The 26,065-nt window shown below is 36.4% G+C and overlaps 1 protein-coding gene and 1 long non-coding RNA gene across 5 annotated transcripts in view; one reads left to right on the forward strand and one right to left on the reverse strand.

The window, feature by feature from the left end:
• Window positions 1-23,618, reverse strand: part of EMC2 (ER membrane protein complex subunit 2) — a 451,211-nt gene extending 427,593 nt beyond the window's left edge. For all 4 annotated transcript variants that reach the window (XR_008292581.1, XR_008292580.1, XM_027064023.2 and 1 more), the window contains exons 1-5: window positions 23,484-23,618; window positions 16,921-17,034; window positions 16,363-16,427; window positions 12,973-13,058; window positions 5,794-5,851 (exon numbers count right to left, since the gene is read on the reverse strand). Coding sequence is in view for 2 of the 4 variants with exons in the window: in XM_027064023.2 (XP_026919824.1) it covers window positions 5,794-5,851; window positions 12,973-13,058; window positions 16,363-16,427; window positions 16,921-17,034; window positions 23,484-23,523 (363 nt within the window). In the remaining 2 variants the exon portion in view is untranslated. The remainder of the gene's footprint in view (window positions 1-5,793; window positions 5,852-12,972; window positions 13,059-16,362; window positions 16,428-16,920; window positions 17,035-23,483) is intronic.
• A 52-nt stretch (window positions 23,619-23,670) lies between these two features.
• The window catches only part of LOC106973369 (uncharacterized), an 83,827-nt gene continuing 81,432 nt past the window's right edge, over window positions 23,671-26,065 (forward strand). Inside the window, exon 1 of the long non-coding RNA XR_001429984.3 lies at window positions 23,671-23,796. This is a non-coding gene — a long non-coding RNA (uncharacterized LOC106973369). The remainder of the gene's footprint in view (window positions 23,797-26,065) is intronic.

The raw sequence follows: 26,065 nt of genomic DNA on the forward strand, positions 1-26,065 counted from the left end.
AAAACCATTCACATCTAAGTAATTTTATTTTTTTTTTAATTTTTTTTTAGCGTTTATTTATTTTTGAGACAGAGAGAGACAGAGCATGAACAGGGGAGGGTCAGAGAGAGAGAGGGAGACATAGAATCTGAAACAGGCTCCAGGTTCTGAGCTGTCAGCACAGAGCCCAACGCGGGGCTTGAACTCACGAACCGGGAGATCATGACCTGAGCCGAAGTTGGACGCTTAACCGACTGAGCCACCCAGGTGCCCCAGTAATTTTAATTTTTTTGTACTCTCATTGCAAAATATTCTTTCATCCATTCCCTATCCTTTCCAGTTCTACTTGTCCTAGGTTTAGATCACTGTAATCTCTGGCCTAAGACCGAGCAGCCTCCAAATTACAAATTATTTCATCTCATCGCATCTCCTTCAAACTATCTCCCATATTATTATTTTTCTATTATTTTAACGTTTATTTATTTTTGAGAGACAGAGAGACAGAGTATGAGTAGGGGAGGAGTAAAGAGAGAGGGAGACACAGAATCGGAAACAGGCTCCAGGCTCCAAGCTGTCAGCACAGAGTCCAATACAGGGCTCGAACTCACAAACCGTGAGATCATGACCTGAGCTGAAGTTGGACACTGAACTGACTGAGCCACCCAGGTGTCCTTATCTCCCGTATTATTAACAAAGTTATTTCTAAAAATATCTGGTGGTATTTCCCTAATCAAAATTTGACTTCATTGTGCATTTTCTAAGAATAAAAATTAAGTTCTGGAATGTAACATACCAGGTTGTTCACAAATAAGGCCATCTTGCTGCATCTCCAATCACTCTGTACAAAGAACCAATTCAGAGGTACAAAATATTGTTCCTCAGAACCCTAGTTTTTCTCAGAGGTCAATGAGTGCGGAAGAAGAAAGAGGTTAACTAGGTAGAGCACAGTACCATGCCTTCTCTTCAATAAGAATAGAAATAAAATTTCATCTAAAAAAAGGTATTAAAGGAGGAAGTTCAGAAAGAGAAGTACAAATGGCTTTTTAGGTATATGAAAAGATCCAACATCATTCATAATGCAAATTATAACAAGATAACATTTTTTACCAATTAGACTGGCAAAGGTTAAAAACCAAAAAGCTGATAGTGTATACCATGTGGGAGAATACAGGAGAAGCACTCTCATACACCAGAGAAATGAATAAGGATGCTAAAAAGCCTTTGTGGAAGGAAATTTGGCAACATCTATCAAGCAATTTTTTTTTTTTATTTTAGAGAGAGCACACGTGCACACATAAGCAGGAGGGGGGAGGGAGGGGGAGGGAGAGGGAGAGGGAGAGAGAGAGAGAGAGAAAGACAAAGAGAGAGAGGGGGAGCAGTTTCCATGCTCAGTGTAGAGCCTGACACGGGGCTCAATACCAGGACCATGGCATCCTGACCTGAGCCGAAATCAAGTCATTTGCTCAACCAACAGAGCCATCCAGGCACCCCTATCAAAGTTTAAAATGTATAGACCTCCAGACTCAGACTGCAGAGTAGGAATCCATCCTACAAATGGCATTCACTGCAACACTGTTCCTGGGAGAAAGATATCAGAATCAACCCAAGGGTTCATCAAACTGTTTTAATTTAACTTAAAACTGTTTTTCAAGACAGGGACTATACATCATACAACAAAATGCTATGTAGCTAATCAAAGGATGATGTAAAGGATGTGCTGATATATAGAATGATCTTTACACTGTGTTGTGAAGTAGAGTATGCCATAATTTGCATTTCAAATCACTCTATCAAAAGGGATACACTCATGCATACATGCATGTGTGTTCACAAGGAAAAAGTCTCTGGAAGAATACATTAGAAATGTTAACAATGTTTCCCTAAGTGAAGGAGGACTTGAGATCAGGGTAAGAGGAAAGACTTAGTTTTCACCATATATTCTTTTGTATTGTTTGTAGTTTTAAACATGGGTAGGTTTTACATCTTCAAAAAAAAATTTAACAAATTTTAAAACATAGATGGGAGAAAAATAAATTTTAGCACCCTCCCAGAAGAAAATTGAAAACTTCCTTTCTAATCACTTTTTTCTTTCTTTCCTCGGTAAACTTTGTACTTTAACAGTGTGAAGGCTTCATTCATAAGATATGAGGACTTTCTCCAGCCCATCATCTTTGTTTCATTTCAACCACACTCATCCTTCAAAGCCTGCAAGGCTCAAAAAATCACCCAGCAAGTCACTAAAGAATATGAATTTAATAGTCTATTGTCAAAGTCCACAATCTGTTCATATCACTCTGCATCCCTAAGTGCAAAGTCAAGCGGGTGTCTAATTTGTTCTTCTATTCCCAGCACCAAGCATACTGCAGGCACTCAACAAATATTTTTTGAAAGATTAATGAATGCAGGGCTCCTGGGTGGCTCAGTTGGTTAAGCATCTGACTTCAACTCAGGTCATGATCTTGCAGTTCATGAGTTTGAGCCCCATGTTGGGCTCAGTGCTGACAGCTGAGAGGCTGGAGCCTGCTTCGGATTCTGTGTCTTCCTCTTTCTCTGCCCCTCCCCAGCTCATGCTCTCTCTGTCTGTCTGTCTCTCTCTCTCAAAAGTAAATAAACATTAAAAAAAAAAAAAAAAAAAAAAAAAAGAAAGATTCATGAATGCATGTGAGAGGAAAGGAGAGCTCCTTAAAGCTTGACTGAACAAGCTAATTTCTATACTGGATATCTAGGAACAGAGGCACAAGACCAAAAAGAGTCATATGATCACTTTTAGACAATGCAAAGAAGAACTACAGTGTAAAAGCTTGAATTATAACTATGGATGAGGATGAAACCAGATTTTCCCACCTTTAAGGTCATACATTAAAGCTGCTTTCAAAAAAGAAACTGTGAAGTCTTTTACACTGCCACTTAACTGTTTAATACAAATAAAGTCTTCCCATACTAGACTTAATTAGTTCTAGGTCTTTCATGGTTTTGTTATCTCCCTCAGTGTCTACCACAGTGCTTTCTATGGATACATAAACAGAAACGGTCTTTATTCTTAGTAACACCAACATTCTGGTGGTTCATGACAGGTACTCAATAAACATTTACAGAAGGACAGAAGGGACCAAGGGGACATTAGATAAAGATAATATTTAATGAAAAAATAATACATTTAAGCAAAGCTGAATTTAGTTACTTTGTTCTAAAGTGCTTACCTAGCAACTAAGGGATTTAGTTACTACCACCCTCATACATAGTCTACGAGTAAAACCATTTGGATATCTTTTAGTCAGTCTTAGAGCCATAGAACATGGAAAGTACTACAAACAAAGAAAAATAATTACATATTATCTTAAATCCTAAAAAAGTGAAATAATTTATTAAAAATATCCCCCACTTAAAATGACACATAAGTAAAATGTTTGACCCATAATTCCAAGAAATTAAATTATAAGCTATTGATTTTTAACTGTTAATCAAAAAAATTGTTTTGAAACTTTTCAGAAACGTGAGTTTGTATTTTCAATATATGACTGCATTAAAAATGAATACCTTTGAAACTGTGGTAAAGTCTTATAACTGAAATAAGTACATGAGAAAATCTGTAAGGAAAGAAAAACAGTGCCATTTTCTTAAAACAGGTGACAAGTAATTACGATAGTTAAGATTTAAAAAAGTATTCAAAACTTTCCCATTTTAACTCCCTTTTTATTGGAAATATCTAGATAAATAGTAACTCTGTTTTTGTTTTTAATAACAGATAGGCTTGCAGCTCTGTCAAAACTTTTCCCTGAACTTTCTATATGCTGAGAATCCTCATAAAATAATACATCCTTGCCATTCAAATATCTACCTCTACACTCCATTCCCCCAGCCCCTCCCAAAAAACCCTAGGAAATTTCCAGAGAAAATTTCCCTGGGATGGGATAATATTAACAGCAAAAATCTAAACCATTTCACTACATAGATATATATTACCACCATGTGTAACTTATGAAATGTTGTCAATTAAATCTCAATAAAGTTGAAAAAAGCTTATCATTCAAGCAACAAACATAAGAATTACTACAGGGTATCAGAAGAGATAGCAGAGATTGGGGGTTTATGACTAATGAATGCCTGAGATAAATGCTAACTAAATATTGGACAGTTCAATATTAAATAATTCCCCAATATGCATAATTTACTTAAAACAAATCAAGTAACTAATGTTTAATATTCAGTATTTCTGCATCTTATAATCCACAATCATACATCAAATGACTTTTCAAAAATGTGTATTTTGAATGAAATGCTTGCCAAAAAGAGAAAACCTTCATGTATTTGTATTATGCTAATATAACAATTTCTCCTCCTCTAAAAGGACAAAACAAACTCAAACTGGTTTTTGGTTGTTTTATTTTTATTTTTTTATGTTTATTCATTTTTGAAAGAGAGAGAGACAGAGCACAAGCAGGGGTGGGGTGGAGAGAAAGGGGGACACAGAATCTGAAGCAGCTCCAGGCTCTGAGCCGTCAGCACAGAGCACGACGTAGGGCTTAAACTCCCAAAACCACGAGATCATGACCTGAGCCAAAGTTGGACGCTCAACCGACTGAGCTATCCAGACGCCCCATCAAACTGGTTTTTGTTCAAAATTTCTAAAAATATTTTCTTTTAGCAGGCATATGTATGCATGGACATAATAAAAAATTAAAATGCCCGATATGTTATCTAAAATCTGTCTAACTTTTCATTGAGTAAAAGATAAGTCTGAGGAAAGCCATTATGCAAAAGTAGTAAACTAAAATGTTCTCAAAATTAAAAAAAATCTTCACCAGAGTATTTTAAAAACAAGTAACATTACATAAGTATATCTGGAACAAATGCTCTGCACAATACACTAATATATCTGTTCAAATCAGGATAATTAAAGATGTTATCTTATGGGAAACACAATATATTTTTCTTCTTTATGTGTATATATGTATACATGTATGTTATACGTACATATATATGTTCTTATCTAGGTATAAGGCCGAAAAAAAAACAAAACACCTTTATTAATTCTATATACCAATTACTGTCATGACTTCATTTTTCATTGAGACAACTAAAATATAACTACTAAAACAAAACAAGTTAGTATATCATAAACTTAAAAATATTACAAAACCACTAAACTCTGCTGGGCTTTTTTGCAAGCACATAAAATTCTTTCTTTCTAAATTTCCAATACTTTTTTTTTTTTTTTAAGTTTATTTATTTTGAGAGAGAGAGAGAAAGACAGAGAGCAAGGGAGGGGTAGAGAGAGACAGAGAATCCCAAGCAGGTTCCTAGCTATCAGGGCAGACCCCAACATGGTCCTCGACCTCAGGAACCGTGAGATCATGACCTGAGCCGAAGTCAGACACTTAACTGACTGAACCACTCAGGGGTCCCTCCACTAGTTTCTTTTTAATAAGGTATCTTATGAGTCAAATTTTACAGAAGAGTTTTAAATCTATTTTAAAACTGTGGTCCAACATATATTTTTTTTTCAGGTTTATTTATTTAGGAAGAGAGAGAGAAAGCAAGTGAATGGTGGAGGGGCAGAAAGAGAGGGAGAGGGAGAATCCCAAGAAGGCTCCATGCTCAGCACAGAGCCCTATGCAATCCCACAACCACAAGATCAGGACCTGAGCCGATTTCAGGAGTTGGACACTTAACCGACAGAGCCACCCAGGCACCCTCAACATAAATTATTTAAAATAAGAAGCTAAAACCTGGCTTCATATGTATTTTCACATTATTCCAAAAATGAATAAATTTCACCTTTTAAAATAAAATTTAGACAGTCAGCTAACTTACAGTGTTAGTTGGATCTTCTTGTAAAATTCGATCATACAGTTGTATAGCATCATCGTATCTATTTAAAAAAAAAAGAAACATCAAGAATCATTACCTTAATATTTAGTGACAAATAGTAAATACAGAAAAACATTAAACTGGCAGGACTTTAAATGCATTGACAATTGGAATCCAACTCTCTTCTGATCTTCATGTAACAGTAGTAATTTGCTAGAAATTTTTTACAGAAAAGCTTCATGTATAAAGCATTTATAAAAAAAAACTGACTTCAAAAATATACTGATTCATGAACAAAGAAAAACAGAGATGAACAAAAATACATGTATTCAATTTGGCCTAAATACAAAGGTAAAAACTAGCAGCACAGACAGATACCTTTGTGGTCTTAGATATACCTAGAATTACAGCCAGTAAGGCAGAAGAGCAAGTTTAATTTTAAACAAATTCACAAGTAAATGATCTATGATTTAATTCTCCTTTAATGAATACTTATGATAGCTTTTCTTAGTTGAGCTCGTTCAGTTCAATTCATTAAGCACCTGTTAAATATACACTTGCAATACACTTTAGTGAGTTACAATCTTATAAGAAAAATAGTTGACAATTTATCAAATGAAAAAAATAATCAAACATGACAGCATATAACTAACAACCCAAAATGAACATTATGTCACAGGGAATCAAGGGGAGGAATACATCAAAAATCACATAAAGAACATCATATAGTCTTACAAATGGTAATCTTGCTCAGGATGCAAGAAAATAGCTAAGTGATCCTGAAATTCCTTCCTAACAACATCCACAACCCCAACTCCATTCAAAATCAATTTCTTTATTCCAGATACAGATCTTTAGAGAAAACAAAAACAGTATTTAAAAACTTTCACAACAGTGTTTCTAAAACTAGAAACAACAGCTACATTCTTGAAATCTATTCATAAGTTTCCTAAGAGAGTTTTTTAATTTTATATTTTTCTCTTAATGATATTCAATATATAAATATTCTAGATCATTATGATGACACATCTTTTAATTGAATACTGCCCCACAATTTTAGTGCCCAAGCCTCTTTGTGATTATGATCATGCTAGTAGGTAAGAATATTTCAACTGTAGCAGACAACTGAGAAAAAGAAAAGCAGACTTAATTTGTAAATGGGTCCATACCATGTGAAGGCCAAACAGCATCACTGCACATTAAGTCAATTAGACTTAAAAGCAGTTCAAATAAAATTAGTTTGGACCTCAAATACATGCTAAAATAGTAAGTATGGCTAGCCTCAAAAGAACCTGCAATTAAATGGGGAAATCTAAAATAAAATCATTAAATATTAATAAAGCAAAACAATGAAGTATATAAAGATAAAATTAATGCTATAGAGCAAGGGTTCTATGACACAGTACATAAGACACGGTACATAAGAATCCCCTGGGAATCCTTCTCCAACTATGTAAACTCTGGGAAATACAAAGAAAATGACACAGGAAGGTAGGAAACCATTCCTTTTATTAATATAATGATAATCTGAATTTTAGTAGTCTTCTAGTTTTGGGGAGTATTTTATTAGAAAACTTACACTGCTTTTACAGCTATATAAAAACTATACACATAAGACATTATTAATACCTAGTTTTATATTACATTGAAGTTTCACTATAATAAAAATATAGTAATTTATTAAAGAAAATTTTAATGTTTATGTATTTACTTTTAAAATTTTTTAACATTTATTTATTATTGAGAGATAGAGAGAGACAGCATGAGAATGGGAGAGGCAGAGAGGGGGAGACACAGAATATGAAGCAGGCTCCAGGGTCCAAGCTGTCGGCACAGAGCCTGACACAAGGCTCAAACTCACAAACCCTGAGATTATGACCTGAAGCGAAGTCAGACGCTTAACCGACTGAGCCACCCAGGTGCCCATATGTTTATTTACTTTTAAGAGAGAGAGAGAAAGAGAGACAGCGTGAGTGGAGAGGGAGACACAGAATCTAAAGCAGGCTCCAGGCTCTGAGTTGTCCCCACAGAGCCCAACGTGGGGCTTGAACTCATGAAACATAAGATCATGACCTGAGCCAAAGTTGGACACTTAACCAACTAAGCCACCCAGGAGCCCTCAAAATATTCAGTTCTGTAAAAACTGAATGTGGTGGTTAATTTTTTTAACTGAGTGTGATGTATTAACTTAACTGGCCATGAGATACCCAGATTAAATATTATTCCTGGGTATGTCTGAGGGTGTTTCCAGATGAGATTTGCATTTGAATCTGTGTACTCAGTAAAACGGACTGCCTTTCCCAATGTAGGTGGACATCACCCAATCTCTTGAGAGTTTGAAAAGAACAAATGCAGAGCAAAGAGTTATTCATCCCTTTTTAATGTCTCACTACATGAGCTGGGACATCTCATCTCATCTTTTCTTGCCCTCAGTCTGGGATTTATACCATTAGTTCCCTTGGTTCTCAGGCCTTTGGACTTGGACTCAGAATTACAGCACCAACTTCCTGGCTCTCCAAGTTGCAGATAGCAGATTCTGGGACTTCTCAGCCTCCATAATTGCTTCATAATAAATCTCTCTCCCTCTCCTTTTGCACCCTACCTCCCTCCTCCTACCCCATATATGTATACAAATACCCTCTAGATTCCGTTTCTCTAGAGACTCCTAATACACTGCAGGTCTACAAAAATTTACCTTTAGTCAGCAATGTTCTCAAACCTACTTGTCAATTCTCCTGCAGGGCTTCCTTTAAAGAAAATTCTGGATTACACCACTAACAAACTGATCTCAGTAAAATGGAGACTAGGCAACTACGTATTTTTTTTTAAAGGGCACAGATCACTCTAATTCACATAATCGTATATGAGAATCAATGGTTAATGGCCCCATGTAACAAAGACACATAATAGCCACTCTTTCAGGAGAAAAAAAATTAAAGAACACAAGAGCAAAACTTTACTAGGTAAAATGATTATATGAGTTTCAATTAAAGAGCAAGGTGTAAAGAAATTAAAGTTCACTAGGTATCTTAGAAAACTTGACTTAAGAATAAATTATTGTTACCATATCAATTTTTTATTCAGTTAGAAAGGGGGTGGAGCGATAGAAACTATTAAAATGTGTCCTTTGGAAACTAGTACCTCTCAAACCTTTACAAGATAATTTTAAAAATCATTCATGTTGGATTCTGGGATGTGTTTGGCTACTTACATATTTTAAGAATGGTCTAAAAATACTAGATATACTATAGTTGAAATAAAACAAAAAGGCTTATTAGAGTAGAACACTAGTTCAGGAACAATCCTTTGTAGATTTCTTCCATTCCGTCCTCTGATTCAAATTACTTTCTGTTAACCTAAAATAATACTATTTTATTTATTTTTCCTTATGCCCTTTGCTTGCTTACAGAGAAGATCCAATGAGATTAAAATGTACATATAAACAAACACGTAAGCCAAAAGCCAAGGAACAAAAGGGTTAAGAAAAATTGTATCAATACATCTTGCTTATTAAAAGCTACTGTAACTAGGTACAAGTTACCTCTCACTTAAAACACCAAATTAAAAACGTAAGGGGCAATACACTAACCCTAAAATTCACATGTAATAAATTCAAAGGACTCAGAATAGACAAAATCCTCTTTGGGGAAAAAAAAAGAAGGAAGTCAAAGGCCTCATACGTACAAATTTCAGAACTTACCACAAAGCTACACTATCAACAGTGTGGAATCAATACACTGTGGTATGTGATAAACATATAGATCAATGGAACAGAACTGAAAGCCCAGTAATCAACCCTCACATTTGCATTCAATTAATTTTCAACAAGGGTGCCAGACAATTAAATGGGGAAAGCAAAGTTATTTCAACAAAGATGCTGGAACAACTGGATATTCACATGCCAAAGAATAAAGTTGGCCAACTACCTCACACCATAAAAAATATTAACTGAAACAGATCAAAGACGTAAATATAAAAACTAACAGCAACATAAAACTCTTAGAAGAAAGGACAGGTGTAACCTTTGTGACCCTGATTAGGCAATGGTTTCTACATGACACCGTAAGTACAAGTGACAATGGAAAAACAGAACTGGACTTCATAAAAAATAAAAAACTTTTGTAATCAAAGGATACCATTAGGCAAGTGAAAAGACAACTCACATAATGTGAGAAGTTTTACAAATCATATTATCTGACAAGGGACGTGCATCTAGACTATATTTAAAGAACTCTTATAAGTAACTCCCATCTAGAAGCAAAGAATATGAATAGACATTTCTCCAAATGGCCAATAATTGTATGAAAAGATGCTCAAGATTTCTAGTTCCTGGTTTGGCACATGATGATTCTGAAAGTCATCACTCCCATCCTCACAAGAAAAAAGCTAAACAAAGTGAACAAACCAACAACTCTTTTTAGATCCATCAGAAAATTGACCAAGTAAACCACTGCCCCTAAAATTAAGAGATAGATCAATACAGATAAACATAGGTTAATGGAACATAAGATCCCATCAAAAACTGTTAGAGCTAATAAATGAATTCAGTAAGGTTGCAGGATAGAAAATCAAGATATAAAAATCTGTTGCATTTTAATACACTAATAATAATCTATTAATAACTAATACACTAATAATATACTAATAATAATCTATTAATCTCATTTACAAGTCATCAAAAAGAATACACTACCCAGGAATGTATTTAACCAAAGAGGTGAAAGCCCTGTATGTTGAAAACTATACCACACTGATGAAAGAAATTGAAGAAAATCAAAAGATATCCATGCCCATGGATTGGAAGATTATTGGTAAAATTTCCATACTACTCAAAGTAATCTAAAGATTCTGTGCAATTCCTATAAAAATTCCAATGGCATTTCCCACAGAACTAGAAAAGTCCCAAAATTTGTATGGAACCACAAAAGACCCTGAATATCCAAAGCCATCCTGCGCAATAAGAACAAAGCTTAAGACATCATACTTCAAACCATATAAAAAAGGCATAATAATCAAAGCATTATGGTATTGGCATAACAAGAGACACACAGATTAATGGAACACAACAGAGAATCCAGTAACAAACCCAAACATAAATGGTCAATTAATTTACCAAGAAGAAGATAAGAATATACAATGGGAGAAGGATAGTCTCTTCAATAAATGGTGCTGGGAAAACTGGACAGTCATACGCAAAAGACACAAAATTGGACTACTATCTTTATACCATATGCAAAAATCAACTCAAAATTGATTAAAGACCTCAACATAAGATATGAAATCGTAAAACTCCTAGAAGAAAACATAGGCGGTAAGCTCTCTGACAAGAGTCTTGGTGATAATTTTTTAGAAGGAGCAAAGGCCGACAAAAACAAAAATAAAGAAATGGGACAACATCAAACTAAAAAGCTTCTGTAAAACAACAACAAAAAAACATTCAACAAAATGAAAAGACAACTTACAGAATGGGAAAAAATATTTACAAATCATCTGATGTTTGCAAATATCTGATAAGGAGTTAATATCTAATACATATAAAGACTTTATACAGGGCCACCTGGGTGTCCCACTCCTTACTTTGGCTCAGGTCAAGAACTTGCGGTTGTGAGACTGAGCCCCACATAGGGCTCCACGCTGGCCAAGGAAGCTGCTTATGATTCTCTCTCTCCCTGTCTCTTCTCCCTCTGCCCATCTCCCCTGCTGGCTCTCTCTAAAATAAAAACAAGACAAAAACAAAACAAAACAACAAAACAAACTCACAATCGCAAAAAATAAAAATGCGGCTAAGAAGAGGCAGAGGAATTGAAAAAGACATTTGCCGAGGAAGACATACAAATGGCAAACAGGTATATGAAACAGTGTTCAACATCATTAATCAACAGGGAAACAAAAATCAAAACCACAATGAGCTATCACCTCACACATAATAAAATGACTATTGTCAAGAAGACAAGATATAAGTGTTGACAAGTATGCAAAGGGAACCCTTATGCACCGTGGGTGGGAATGTAAATTAGCAGAGCCGCTATGAAAAACAGTATGAAGGTTCCTTAAAAAATTCAAAATATAACTACCATTTGATCTGGCAATTCCACTTCTGGGTATTTATCCAAAAGAAATAAAATCACTATCTTGAAAAGATATTTATTTCCACACTCATGTTCACTACAGCATTATTTGCAGTAGCCAATACATGGAAACAACCTAAGTATCCAGTGACAGATAAGTGGATATAAAGAAGTCTGATATAATGGAATATTATTCAGCCATAAAAAAGGAAGAAATTCTGCCATTTATGAAGTTGGATGACCTGGGCATATGCTAAGTGTAATAGTCAAAAACAAAGACAAAGACAAATACTGTATAATCTCACTTACAGGTAGAATCAAAAAGAACACAAACTCATAGAATCAGAAAACAGATTGGTGGTTGCCAGAGGTGGGCTGTGGGGGTGGGCATACTAGGTAACAGTGGTCAAAAGGTACAAACGTCCAGTTAAAGTCCCGGGAATATAATGTACAGCATGGTTACCATAGTTAACAATACTGTTGTGTACTTGAAAGCTGTTGCTAAGAGAGTAAATCTTAAAAGTTCTCATAAGAAAAAAATATTGTAACAATGTATGGTGATGGATGTTAACTAAACTTATTGCGGTAATCATTTCACAATATATATGAATATCAAATCATGATATCATACAACTGAAACCAACAGAATGTCAATTGTATCTCAATTAAAAAAATAATAATACCTTCTATACCTTGAATGCCTGTATGGATACTACACATATGTCATTACTAATTCCCAAAACAACCCTGACAAGTTGGTAATATTCCTGTTTTGCAAAGGAGTAAAGCTAAAAGGCTTAAACAAAAGTAAGTTAAATAATGTGTCAGGTAAACAGCTAATAAATCCTAGAAAGAGGATATAAAACTGTCCTTACTCCAGAACATGATTCTACTTCTCTAGGCCAGAGATGGTAAATGAATTACACTCCTATGTCAAATCCTATTTATTGGGAGTAATTGGCAAAACTTATGCTGAGAAGCACTGACACTATTCTGAAACTCAGTAGCAAAAAATCTTGCACAATTAACAATGTTGCCATGTAGGTAGGCCCTACATTTATACCCATGTTTACCATTTTAAAATGGGATCACACTATTTTTAAGATTCAGTTACCTTTCCATGGCTTCAAATCTCATCCCAGTTAGTCTCTTGACTCTATGACTGCCAGGGAACTGTCTTCTCAACTCCTGAAGACAAAACTGAAAAAATAATTGGTAAAAAAGGCTTAAATAGTAGTAATTACATTACATGTACCAAATGGGCTACAAGGAATGGCCTACAGTCTTCAGTGTATCTTCTTAAATCATTTCATCTGTGTAATCTAATGACATGAAGTGAAATTAATTGGTAATAAATAATGGGGTAAAAGAAGAAGTCTGAAATTACAGTGGGAGTAACAATCAGTTCTCAAAATCTTAACTGGGAAAATGAGCAGGTCATGGAGTACACTAATAACTCTTGAGATATTGCCATATTATTCCTCCTTAAAAATGGCTTCTGGGGTGCCTGGTGGCTCAGTCGGTTAAGCATCCAACTTCAGCTCAGGTCATGATCTCACAATTCATGAGTTTGAGCCCTGCTTTGCGCTCTGTGCTGACAGTTCAGAGCCTGAAGCCTGCTTCAGATTCTGTGTCTGCCAATCTCTTTGCCCCTTGCCCTCTTGTTCATTCTCTCTCTCTCTCTCTCTGTCTGAGAAATAATAAAAGAACTTTAAAAAAAAAATTGCTTCCATAATGTGCCAGACCCAACTTAAATGCTTATAGCAGCTTCCAGGTTTTTTGCTTCTAACTATTGCCTAAGTATTCTCTTTATAAAAATTAAGCTCTTTGATAGTATTCTCAAGTCCCTAGCAAATAATATTAACACTTTGTTCAATTTTTCCCTGTTGAAATCATGTATTAATCAATCATCTTGTCAGTACACATAACCTGATTTGGGGTCATAAAATGCAGACACCAAGTCTATGGAGCCAATCTCCTTTGGGAAATATATATAATTCATCCATTAATTTAAATAATCAAATACTTACTGAGCACCAACTATGATCTCACCAACATCTGAATGCTAGAAATGTCGAGGATTATAAAAATGCTCCATTCTAGTGCCCCAAAGCATAAATGACCAAAAAAATACATTTCGTTAGTGAAGAAACTATTAATCAGTAATAAAATAAGTTTTAATATGATCTGCAAGTATTGCTTCCAAGTATGTGGCTAAAAATCTGCCACACTAAGAAAAACATTACAATTAGTTAAAAATAAAGATGATGTTCATTTATTTCTATGACACCACACAAAACTCGTATTATTTGGTCAATCAAGCTGTGTAGAAATTCTGAATCATTAAAAAAAATACTAAGTTACAAAAAAAGTTAGCATTTAATTTGACCTCCTGCTTTGGTTATCAATATTATCTAATTTGATCTCCTAATTTGTCAAATGGCATTTAGCTACTTAAAAAAAAAACCTTAATATCTCCCTTAAGATGTAAGCTGCCACCTCTGTGAATATTACAAAGACTATACCTCATAGGTTCTGAAGGTAATCCAAAAGATTTTATGGAATATTTATTTACCACTAACAGTTCCACTAAAATTAGGTGTAGAGACAATATCACATAATTACCTTCTAAAAAATAATGCTAATTCAGATATGAGTATGTTCTCCTGGTATTTCAACTTTCAGTTTGCATGTATTTTTTTTTTTTTTGGCTTAAATGAGGAGATGATACTTAAGAACTCAGGATTATAAAACAATAGAATAAAAGAGCAGAAACCTCTACTTCTTGATTTATAAAATTAATATAACAATAGTGTCAAGCACAAATCAAAGTGAAGATTAAATAAAGCCTGCTATAAAGCATTTATAGCACAGTGTCTACCACATAAGTTATTCTTTTATTTATTTATTTATTTTTTATTTATTTATTTTTTTAAATTTTTTTTTCAACGTTTATTTATTTTTGGGACAGAGAGAGACAGAGCATGAACGGGGGAGGGGCAGAGAGAGAGGGAGACACAGAATCGGAAACAGGCTCCAGGCTCTGAGCCATCAGCCCAGAGCCTGACGCGGGGCTCGAACTCCCGGACCGCGAGATCATGACCTGGCTGAAGTCGGACGCTTAACCGACTGCACCACCCAGGCGCCCCTATTCTTTTATTTTAAAAGCTATATTTAGTATTTTAAGTCATGTTCTATGTATGTTAGGATTTTCTAGTAATTTAAGAAAGAGATACATTTACAGCACTGCAAAAGAGTATTTAATATTTGATTTACAATGGGGTTACATCCCATAACCCATGGTAAGTCGAAAATACTGAATGTCAAGAATGCATTTTTAACACACCCAACCTATTGAACAGAATAGCTTAGGCTAGCTTGCCTTAAATATGCTCAGAACACTTATATTAGTCTACAGATGGACAAAATCATCTAACACAAAGCCTATTTTATAATGAAGTATCAACTACCTCATGTAATTTATTGAATACTGTACTGTAAGTGAAAAACAGAATGGCTGTAAGGGTACAGAATGGCAATAAGTTTATCGATTGTTTACCCTTGTGATCACATGCCTGCTGGAAGGTGCAGCCCATTGCCACTGCCCAGCATCATGATATCACCTACCACTAGCCCGGGCAAAGATCAAAATTCAAACTTCAAAGCAGTTTCTACTGAATGTATATTGCTTCCACACCATCGTAAAGTCAAAAAATCCTATGTCAGGGAAGCCTGTTGGGCGTCCGACTTCGGCTCAGGTCATGATCTCGCGGTCCGTGAGTTCGAGCCCTGCATTGGGCTCTGGGCTGACAGCTCAGACCCTGGAGCCTGTTTCGGATTCTGTGTCTCCCTCTCTCTCTGACCCTCCCCTGCTCATGCTCTGTCTCTCTCTCTCTCTCAAAAATAAATAAATGTTAAAAAAAAAAAAAAAAAGTTAAAAAAAAATATCCTAAGTCAAATCATCCTATGTCTGTGACTGTCTGTGCTATGAAAGTCATTCCACAACCCAAAAGAAAAACTTGTTTTAAACCATCTGCTGCTTGTTTTTAAATCTATAATATAGCATAATTCAACTCTTAAGTGTATAATCTTCACCAACTAATTTAACTTCTTCAGTACTGTTAAGAAGATTTAAGAACGTTCGCTGTCCCCAAGTACCTAGTTAGTCTTACCTACTCTTAAGAGTAGTAATGAAGGGGTACCTGGATGGCTCAGTTAGTTGAGCACCTGACTCTGGCTTAGGTTGTGATCTCAGTTTGTGAGTTCAAGCCCCACATCAGGCTCTTCTGCTGTCAGCGCAGAGCCTGCTTCAGATCCTATCCTCTCCCTCCCCCTCCCCCGCTTACACTCTCTCTCAAAAAAAAAATAACTTAAAAAAAAAAAGAGTAGCACTGAAAACTAGCTATAAAAGCATTCAAATACAAGCCATATACTAAGTCTTAGCTACTTATATATACTTCGTGAAGCAAATTTAAAATGAAATAAAATTAGTTTAAATACCTACCAATGCCAAGTCATCTCGACCATAGTCTAGGGCTGCAATCATTACTTGTTCATATATGATCCAAACTATAAATATAGACAGAGAGGAAAAAACTGAATTTAATGTCAAAATCTCCCAGCACAAATTAGATATTTTTCTTGTTTCTAATATTTTAAAGTCACTTATAACTAAAAATTGATATACCATATTATATCTGGAATTAAGAAAGCATCCTCATATACTTTCAATAATATAAAATATCTTAGTATCTTATAAAGTAAAAAGATCTCCCATTGTTTAATACCTGGGCTCTTCTAAAACATTCTTTATGAGGCACACTGTGACCAGATCAGGACGATAGCCCTGTGGGCATTAAAACAAAAAGGCCTATTTGATAGCTCCACTACAACCAGGAATTAGAAATCCTTCTCAAAATGATATATCATTGACTTCCTGAAAACTCTTCTTAAAAAGGGACAAACCATAGATTGAACAGCAGGAAAACATAATGAAAAGATGGTTTTTAAAAGAACTAAAAGCCATAAATAGAACATGAACTAAGCATGAATAAGAACTCACTATCATCTCCAAGCTTAGAAGCATATTCATTAATTAATTCCTCTCCAACTTCCACAATTTGCTCACTATTTCGTGAGTTTTCTTCTCTCCATTTTCTCATTTTATCTCGCATCTCTGAAAAAAATAAAGTTGTCATTACATACATATTTGATCAAAGCCAAAAAATTGACAAGGAAGTTGAAACCAACTTTTCAGGAAAATAAGGCCATATTTAAAAAATTTTTTATGTTTATTCATTTTTGAAAGACAGAAAAGCACAGCACAAGCAGGGGTGGGGCAGAGAGAGATAGGGACACAGAATCTGAAGCAGGCTCCAGGCTCTGAGCTGTCAGCACAGAGCCCAACACGGGGCTCGAACTCACGAACCGCAAGATCAGGAGCCAAAGTCAGACACTCAACCGACTGAGCCACCCAGGCGCCCCGGAAAATAAGGTCATATTAACGTAAGTCAATGGTATGTCAAAGTTCATAAAGCAGAAAATCAATTTAACAAGAGCAATAGACCCTTTATAAGATTAAAAAGACATCACAATTGATGTCACAACTATAAAAGTAACAAATGGCATGAGTCTGCCACAAAGATCCCCCATCCCTTGAAGCAACTATGGATCTTAATTTTTTTGAAGTTACAGACAACTTTCAGAATTTGATAAAAGCTAGGGATTATTTTCCCAGAAAAAAAGAAACACATAAAATTATGCATAGAAAACTCAAAAATCCAAGGTGCTCCTGAAGCTCACCTACTCACTCAAGAATGCAAAATTTCATACTCAGAGGATCATATTTGGTATCAGCACTGACAGGATATTCACCACAAAACTTCATTTATAACATTACAACAGTACATATAATGTATAAGGATACACAACCGTGCAGGAAAATAAACCACATAAAAAATCAGAATAAAGGAAATCTTTCAGTTACACACATAATAATAAATGGAAAGAAGAAAGTAAGGTAAAAAGCACCTGCAAACAAAAGTGTTACAAGAACAACTTTGCATATTATAAAATAAGAGTGAACTGAGAAGTTTTTAAAAGCAGCATTTTGATAATAGCAGAAATAACTGAGAAGAAGAAACAGTACCTAATCCAGTAAACAAAAGATCACTTTTTCATATAGTTAAGATAGAAAAAACTCTCCAATTCACAAATCATATATATGCTTTCTTACTTCTACCTCTGAAAATCTAACACACTTACTCACCTATAGACAGATGCAGAATAGATTTAAACAGTTACATTGTTGCTGAACACATAAATTAAATAAACAATGACAGGCCCCTAAAGAATAAGTATAAAAGCACAAGGGATTTTCTTTACTTTTATAAGCATTATCTGAATCCCTAAAGCTCAAAGTCTAAAAATGAAAATAAAAATTGTAAGATGAAAACAGATCTTAAATGGTCTTAGCAAATCAAGTTAACACAGTTAATTCCTTCTACTGACAACTAGAAATCAGCTGGACTCTCACTCTCCACAGGGTCTGAACTAAATCTGACAAGGTTGAAGAGGAAATGAACAAACAAAAAAGCAGGTCATTCATACTCCACAGGTTAAGGGTTCAGTCCCACAAAACTGCCCCCACTTTAGACATCAATCACAAGTCAGGGCCACCAGTACTGCTGACCAACTCGCTATAAAGTCTGGGGTTCTCACAACCTCCTCTGCAGGTTTGCTAGAATGAATCACAGAATTTAGATAAGAACTCACTTACTATTACGGTTTTATTATAAAGCATATAATTCAGGAACAGTCAAATGGAAGAGATACATGGGGCAAAGTGAGGGGGAAAAGGGGAAGCAAAGGAATTTCCATGCTTTTTCTAAGCTAATCACCATCCCAGCACCTTGATGTGCTTACCAACCTGGAAGATCTCCAAACCCTGTAGTTTAGGGGGGTTTACAGAGGTTTCATTCCATGGGCATGATTGTTCTCCAGATCCTCTCCCCTCCCAGAAACTCAGGGAATGAGACTAAAGTTCCAATCAGGGATCCTGGTCTTTTGGGTGACCAGCCTTCAATCTGAAGCTATCCAGCCACAGATCATCTCATTAGCATACAAAAAGATACTCATTCTAGAAACTCCAAAGGTCTTAGAGGCTCTTGTGTCAGAAACTCAGGAATAAGACTAAATATAACAAAAGATATTCCTATCAACCCTACCATTCAGGAGATTTCAAGGGTTTAGGAGCTCTGTGACAGGAACTGGGGACAAAGACCAAATATACATCCCTTATTATATCACAACATAACATGTTATCTTTAGATCCACAGCATGGGTTCTCAGAACTCATTCAAACACTATCCCCCATGCCATGGTTCACTTACATAGTCTTAAACCCATTTTCACTTTCAACCTGGCAGATTATTTTAAAAGAGTAAATGCCTTGAGAATATAAATTACTTAGTGTTTTATAGATATGTTCCATTACACTGCACCCCTTGCCCATATGCTGACACCCAAATTAGGCTAGCATTCAAAGGGCCAAACTATCTTTCTAGGTCTTACCTTGAAAAAATTACCTTCACAAAATATATATATATCTCCATAAATACAGATCTTTAGCCTAGAAGTGAAATCTCAGGGTATGTTCCATGAGATCTGGGACCCTGCCTGTCTTATTTAGCACTGTATCCTTAAGAATTGGAACAGTGCTTGGTGCAAAGTACTCAGACATGTATTTAATTAACATGTCATTTAGTACATAAACTAATAGTTAAAGCTAGGTATGGATAAGATCACCCAAAGAAGGCATTTAACCTTTCAATTTTAGACTCTTTGAAGCCGATGAGACCTTTGAACTTTCTCTTCCCAGAAATATGTACACATTTACATACACTAAATTTTACATATAATTCCAGGAAATTCAAAGGCCACATAAAACACTCCTCCATCAGTCAGGAGTATACTGATCTCAGGTTTAATAACCATTGATAAGATTGAGTGCTAAAAAAAGAACCACTAAGAACACCAAAAATCAAGGACCAAATAGCTGTAGAAAACTCACAAAAGAAAGGTCTGAAAAGAGGAGACCCTTTATGTTATTATGAAACCAAGGAAAGAATGTTTCATGGAAGGAGTGATCCACAACAACAAATACAGTATAGATGTAAAAACAAAACAGACAAACCAACAAACAAAAACCCACATTCATTAGACCTGGCATTAGGTCACCCTAGAAATCCTATTGGAGTGATAGAGAATGGAAAACAAATTACGTTTGTTGAAGGTCTTAATAAAAAGAGAGGAAGTAGAGACAGTAAGCATAAAAAACTAAAATCCTTTCAAACATTTTTATAAATATGTCTTCAACAAATACTCATTTAGTGCCTATAACAGGCCAGGCATTGTGCTAGACATCCTACCAATATCCTGGCCAACTATCCTACTTTCAAAAAATTTGACTATACCCTTCTTAGAACTCTTTTTCTTTTACAGAGTTCTTTTAAAGAGTTCTTTTTCTTTGAAAGAGTTTTCTTCTAAAAATTTTTTTTTATTATTTATTTTGAGAGAGAGAGAGAGAGAGAGAGAGAGAGAGAGAGAGAGAAAGCACACACGCGAGTGGGGGTAGGAGCAGAAAGAGAGAGAATTCCGAGCAGGCTCTGTGCACTGTCAGCACAAAGCCTGATGTGGGGCTCGAACCCATGAACTATGAGATCATGATATGAGCTGAAATCAAGGGTCGGATGCTTAACCAACTGAACCACTCAGAAACCCCACAACTCTCTTTTCTACCTCTAAACTCATAACTCCTCTGTATAATAAACATCATTAATTTTCAACTGGCCAAATGAGTAAACTATATATTCTACTTTTTTTTAGATCCCAATTGAAGAGTGTTAGACTCACTATACGGATCTTTTATACATGATAAATTTTCCTATCACAAGAATTATAGTACTTTCTGAATAAGTCATTTCCATAGCTTTAATTCATGATGCTATTCAATGGAGTTTGCTTCTGGAAAGGTCTGAAACCTTCATTTTACAAACAAGCAAACATATCCTATTAGTATAGTGAGCTGCCTAAGTCTATCTTAGATACGAAAGGAATGATTCCAACACTAGAAAAATGATTTACAGTCTTTTTGTGAAAATGTGTTAATGTTTATTATTAATGTCATTAACAATTCATTTAGTCAACAAATAATTACTGAGTTCCTCCAAAATGTCTAGCATAAGAACAAGATATGCCTGGTCCCTCCCTTCATTCTAGGAAAGAAAATTCTAAAACTTAACAAACTGAATAAATACTTCAGTAGTATGAGGACATGGAGTCAAAGGACCAGGGTATATTTTGTTGACTTTGCTATTTTTTTTCTTTTTAAAAATTTTAGTGGAGGAGTGGGGTAGGGTGGTCAAGGAAAGCTTTCTGAAGTATGTGACCTATGAAGGGAATTCTGAGAAATGGTAATGTATAATGGTAGCAAGTGTAGGGCAAGAAGGGAGAAACACTCCTGGTGGAAGAAATAACATCTGTCTAGCCCTAAGACAGGAGCATAAGACGTTTAGGGAATTCAACAAAAGTCAGCATAGTCAGCTCATAGAGTAAGGGGGTAAATAGTTTTAAGATACAGCTGGAGACACAGACAGGAGCTAAACCATCTTTTTTATAAAGCACTTAATAGTTTAAAAGCACTTTAATGTTTTCTTTTTTTGTTGTTGTTTAAACCTGTGAAGTAGTTAATATTTATTATTCTAAATCTAATTAAATTACTTCTCATCAGAATGCCTACAGGGTAAGGTCCAAGTTACCCAGTTAAATCACCTTGTCTGCTGGTAGGTATGACAGTTACATACCTACTTGTTCCTACCATCTAATAAACCTACACTGAATATACCTTCAAAGTAGCACTTTCTAAAAAGTATGAAATATTTGAAAAAAAATTAAAAAAAAAGTATGAAATATTTGAAACATTTTTAAAGTAGCATTAAAAATAACAGCCACATGTGGATCCTGAGAAACTTAACAGGATCCCATGGGGGAGGGGAAGGAAAAAAAAAAAGAGGTTAGAGTGGAAGAGAGCCAAAGCATAAGAGATTCTTAAAAACTGCGAACAAACTGAGGGTTGATGGGGGGTGGGAGGGAGGGGAGGGCGGGTGATGGGTATTGAGGAGGGCACCTTTTGGGATGAGCACTGGGTGTTGTATGGAAACGAATTTGACAATAAACTTCATATACTGAAAAAAATAAATAAATAAAAATAAATAAATTAAAAAAATAAAAATAACAGCCACATATCTACCACCTGGCTAGTAAATATCCTGACACAAGCCTTTTAAAACTATGTATTTACAGGTTTGTCTTCTCCATTAGACTGTCTTCTCCATTAGAACTCCATTAGACTTCTCCATTAGACTCCGTGAAGGTAGGTACTGTGTGTTATTTAATATATCCAAGATTTAGCACTAAGCAGTTAATACTTTTTGTTTAATATAAGTAATTCCCCAAATACAGGTAGAAATACTGAGGTTCACAGTGCACTAGAGACCACAAAACCAATAATAAATTATTGAATTCAGTTCAAGTATAATGGGATTTTACTTTTTCCCATACAGGTTTGCAATTCTGTAATACTGGATAGATATATTCACCATTAAATGGTCAATATAACTTTCAGTCCACATGTTATTAGGTCATTGTTTAAACATCTGAAGAAGGCATTCACTAAACCAATAAGCTACTGAAGTCTGTTAAATGCTGGGAATATAAATTTCAATTACACAAGTTTCATGCCTTAGAGAAACTCTTAGCTGTCCTCTTAGCCATGCTTCCCACTGAAGTTTTTAAGAGAAAAATCTCTCTTACAGAATTGGTTCAAAGTCTGGCTGCTTCCAAATTTAAAGAACACACTCCACCTTAAAGTAGGATGGATAAAGAAACCTACCACACTTGAGCGCATGCCCAACATAACCAGTTCTTTACCCCTTCCTAGGAAGTAAGAAGTAAGAAGAAAATTGTGTTATGTGCATAAATGTGTTTTCAGAGAGAATGGGGCTGCGAATAATTAAGAGAAATCAGAGATCCAGTTATGCAGAGAGAACAAAATGTAAAGTGGCATGTTGAAGAATCAGATTTGTTCATGACTCTTCCATAGACCTTCATAGAGTTGTAACCCTTACACAGCACTGAATACAGGGCCTACAGGCCCTGTATTTCTTGGCTGCAGGGAAGCTTCAGCAAGCAACCACCCCGTTTCCTCTTCGCCGCTCAGCAGCCACTATAAAATGTGTGACAGCCCCAGGTCCCTCCCGCTTTATAATGGAAGCTGCCCTGGGCCACTGTACTGGAACGGAGGTATGTGGGTCACTGAGTCTATCGGAGCACAAGCGGAGGACCGGGGTGGGGGGGGGGGGGGGGGGCCGCGAGGGAACACCGTGGATTCTAGTCGGTGACCGGGCCACGGAAGGAGCCGGCCTCAACCTTCTCAACTTGGCCCGTCCAGAGAGAGCTCAAGTGCAGAAGACAGACCGGAAAACCCAGGCCTCCACCGGCAGCAGGTACTGCCGAACCGCTTCCCAGGACTTTTGGTCTTTCCGCACCCGCCCTGCTCCCAGTTACCTTCCCAAGTGACATCGTAAAGCTCTGAGACCTTCGCCATCTTCTCAGAACCTGGAGGCGGGGGGGGGGGGGGGGGGGGGTCAGAGGGAGGGGAAACACCGTCACGTGACCTACGACCGGGCTGTAGCGACTTACGACGCCATTTCTCATTGGTCGAGAGAGCGGAGGGGGCCGGATCCTCCGCGCACGTGCACGCGGCTCGGTGGAGGGACTGTTGGAGAAGGGGGCGGAGCGAGCTGGGTGGTGAGCGGCACTCTGGGACTCGGAGGACCGAGCGGCTAACCGCCGGAGGCGGGAGTCGGCGTGGGATGAGGTGACTATTTCACCGGGGAGTTTTAGTAAATGCTGTGAGTTTTTAATGTGCGCCACACCCGGTTTTTCTTTTTCTTGTTTTTACATGGGTGTATTCATTCTTTTCCCACTCCCCGGTCAGTATCTTGTTCTCTTCAGGTACTGTTGCAATGTAATTTTCTGCTCCAATCCTTTATTTGTCCGCAATCTTCCTACTTCCTAAAAATGGGATTTGCTTTCCATATCCTTTTGAATTTCGACTAAACTGATACACTCCAAAATTTTTTATGAATCTCCTTGATGGACTAAGCGGGATTCTGCCTTTGCACATAACGTTTGTGTGGCCGAGGACTTCTTAATGTTCACGTGAATGTCTTCGTGCCAACCTGAATCACTGTCTGCCACTCTAGATTTGAAATCTCGTAAGATCAGCCAATTACTAAGTCCTTATAATTAAATGAATGAAAGAAATACTGAATAAATGTACGAATGAAACCATCAGAGCCCCTGAACGTCGCTCCTCTGTAATCTTAAATCCGGGGGGAGGGGGAAAGAAGCCCTCTTTCCCCACCCTTTCCCACCAAGCTAATTGCTTTCAGAAACTTTTAGACGTAGTTTACTAGAGCTAAGAAGAAATGTCCGGAGGAGAAGCAATAATAATAATAATAATAATAATAATAATAATAATAAATTCAAACGCATATATTTAGTATTTAAAAATAATGGAACAAAATCGTAAAGAGAGAATATGTAAAGTGAGGAAAGAAGCCTAAAAATCCCTGTAGTTAAGGGTCAGTGAAGAACAGGCAATCAAGATAAAAGAGAAAAGAGAGTCCTATCCCACAACCAAGGGAATACAATTTTAAAAGAAAACACACACACACACACAACTATCAATGGCACCCGCCACAGACAAGTTATGTAAGGGCAGAAAAGACTTGAACTTATACAGTTGGAGTAGATTCTGAATGAGCTTCATTTTCTGTAAACAGAACTTTTTAGAAGTTCTTCACTAAAAAAAGTAAAAACCTCCGCTCAGAAATTCACATATTTGGGCCGCCTGGGTGGCTCAGTCACTTAAGCATCAGACTCTTGATTTCAGCTCAGGTCATGATCTCACCATTGGTGGGTTCGAGCTCACTGTAGGACTCTGTGCTAACAGCTCAGAGCCTGGAGCCTGCATAGGATTCTGTGTCTCGCTCTCTCTGCCCCTCCCCCTCTTGCACTGTGTGTGTGTGTGTCTTTCTCAAAAATAAATAAACACTTAAAAAATTTTATTAAAAAATAAAAGAAATTCACATATTTGGGGTGCCTGGGTGGCTCAGTCACTTAAGCGTCAGACTCTTGATTTCAGCTCAGGTCATGATCTCACCATTGGTGGGTTCGAGCCCACTGTAGGACTCTGTGCTAACAGCTCAGAGCCTGGAGCCTGCATAGGATTCTGTGTCTCGCTCTCTCTGCCTCTCCCCCGCTTGCACTGTGTGTGTGTGTGTGTGTGTGTGTGTGTCTTTCTCAAAAATAAATAAACACTTAAAAATTTTATTAAAAAATAAAAGAAATTCACATATTCTAATTCTTCAATAAAACAACTTGGTGTGATGGAAACAAGGACTCAATCACACAGATTTGAGTCCAGGCTCTATTTCGTAGCTGCGTGACTTTCAGCATGTGTATCTCTAAGCACCAGAGATGCTCATTTATAAAAAGGAGTTAATTATATCTATATAAAAAGAAAATATCTACTTTGAGTTGTTATCAAGATTAAAGGGTACTGCATGACACTCCCATGGAGGTACCAGTCCTTTGGCTATAAATATAAATATGCTGATGACTCCAGAAATTCTCCCCTGAAACCTAGTTTGGCTTTTTTGACACTCACTTAGATAGCTAATATGCATCTCTAAGTTAGCATATCCCAAACAGAATTCTGGATTCTTGCCACCATGCCCCCCCAAGTTGCCCTTCCCCACTGCAGTTGATGACACTGTCCACCGAAGTTGCACAAACTAAAATTTTAGGAAGTATTGTTGATTCTCCATCCCCTACATGCAGTCTATCAGCAAATTCTGTATTGTACTTCTAAAATTTTCCCAAAGTCTATTTGCATCTCCACTGCTACTACTTCAGTCTAAGCCACAACCATCTCTCACCTGAATGCTTATGGCTCTCAAATGACTCCCCCAGACAATAAACCCATATACTGTAAACACTTTACCACAGTTTACAGGGCTTTACTCTCTCTGGCTCTCTCCTACCATTCTTTCTTCACTAGACCCAAGCCGTTTTCCCTA

Source organism: Acinonyx jubatus, chromosome F2, assembly GCF_027475565.1.
Source record: "Acinonyx jubatus isolate Ajub_Pintada_27869175 chromosome F2, VMU_Ajub_asm_v1.0, whole genome shotgun sequence".
In the NCBI taxonomy this organism is placed as follows: Eukaryota; Metazoa; Chordata; class Mammalia; order Carnivora; family Felidae; genus Acinonyx; species Acinonyx jubatus.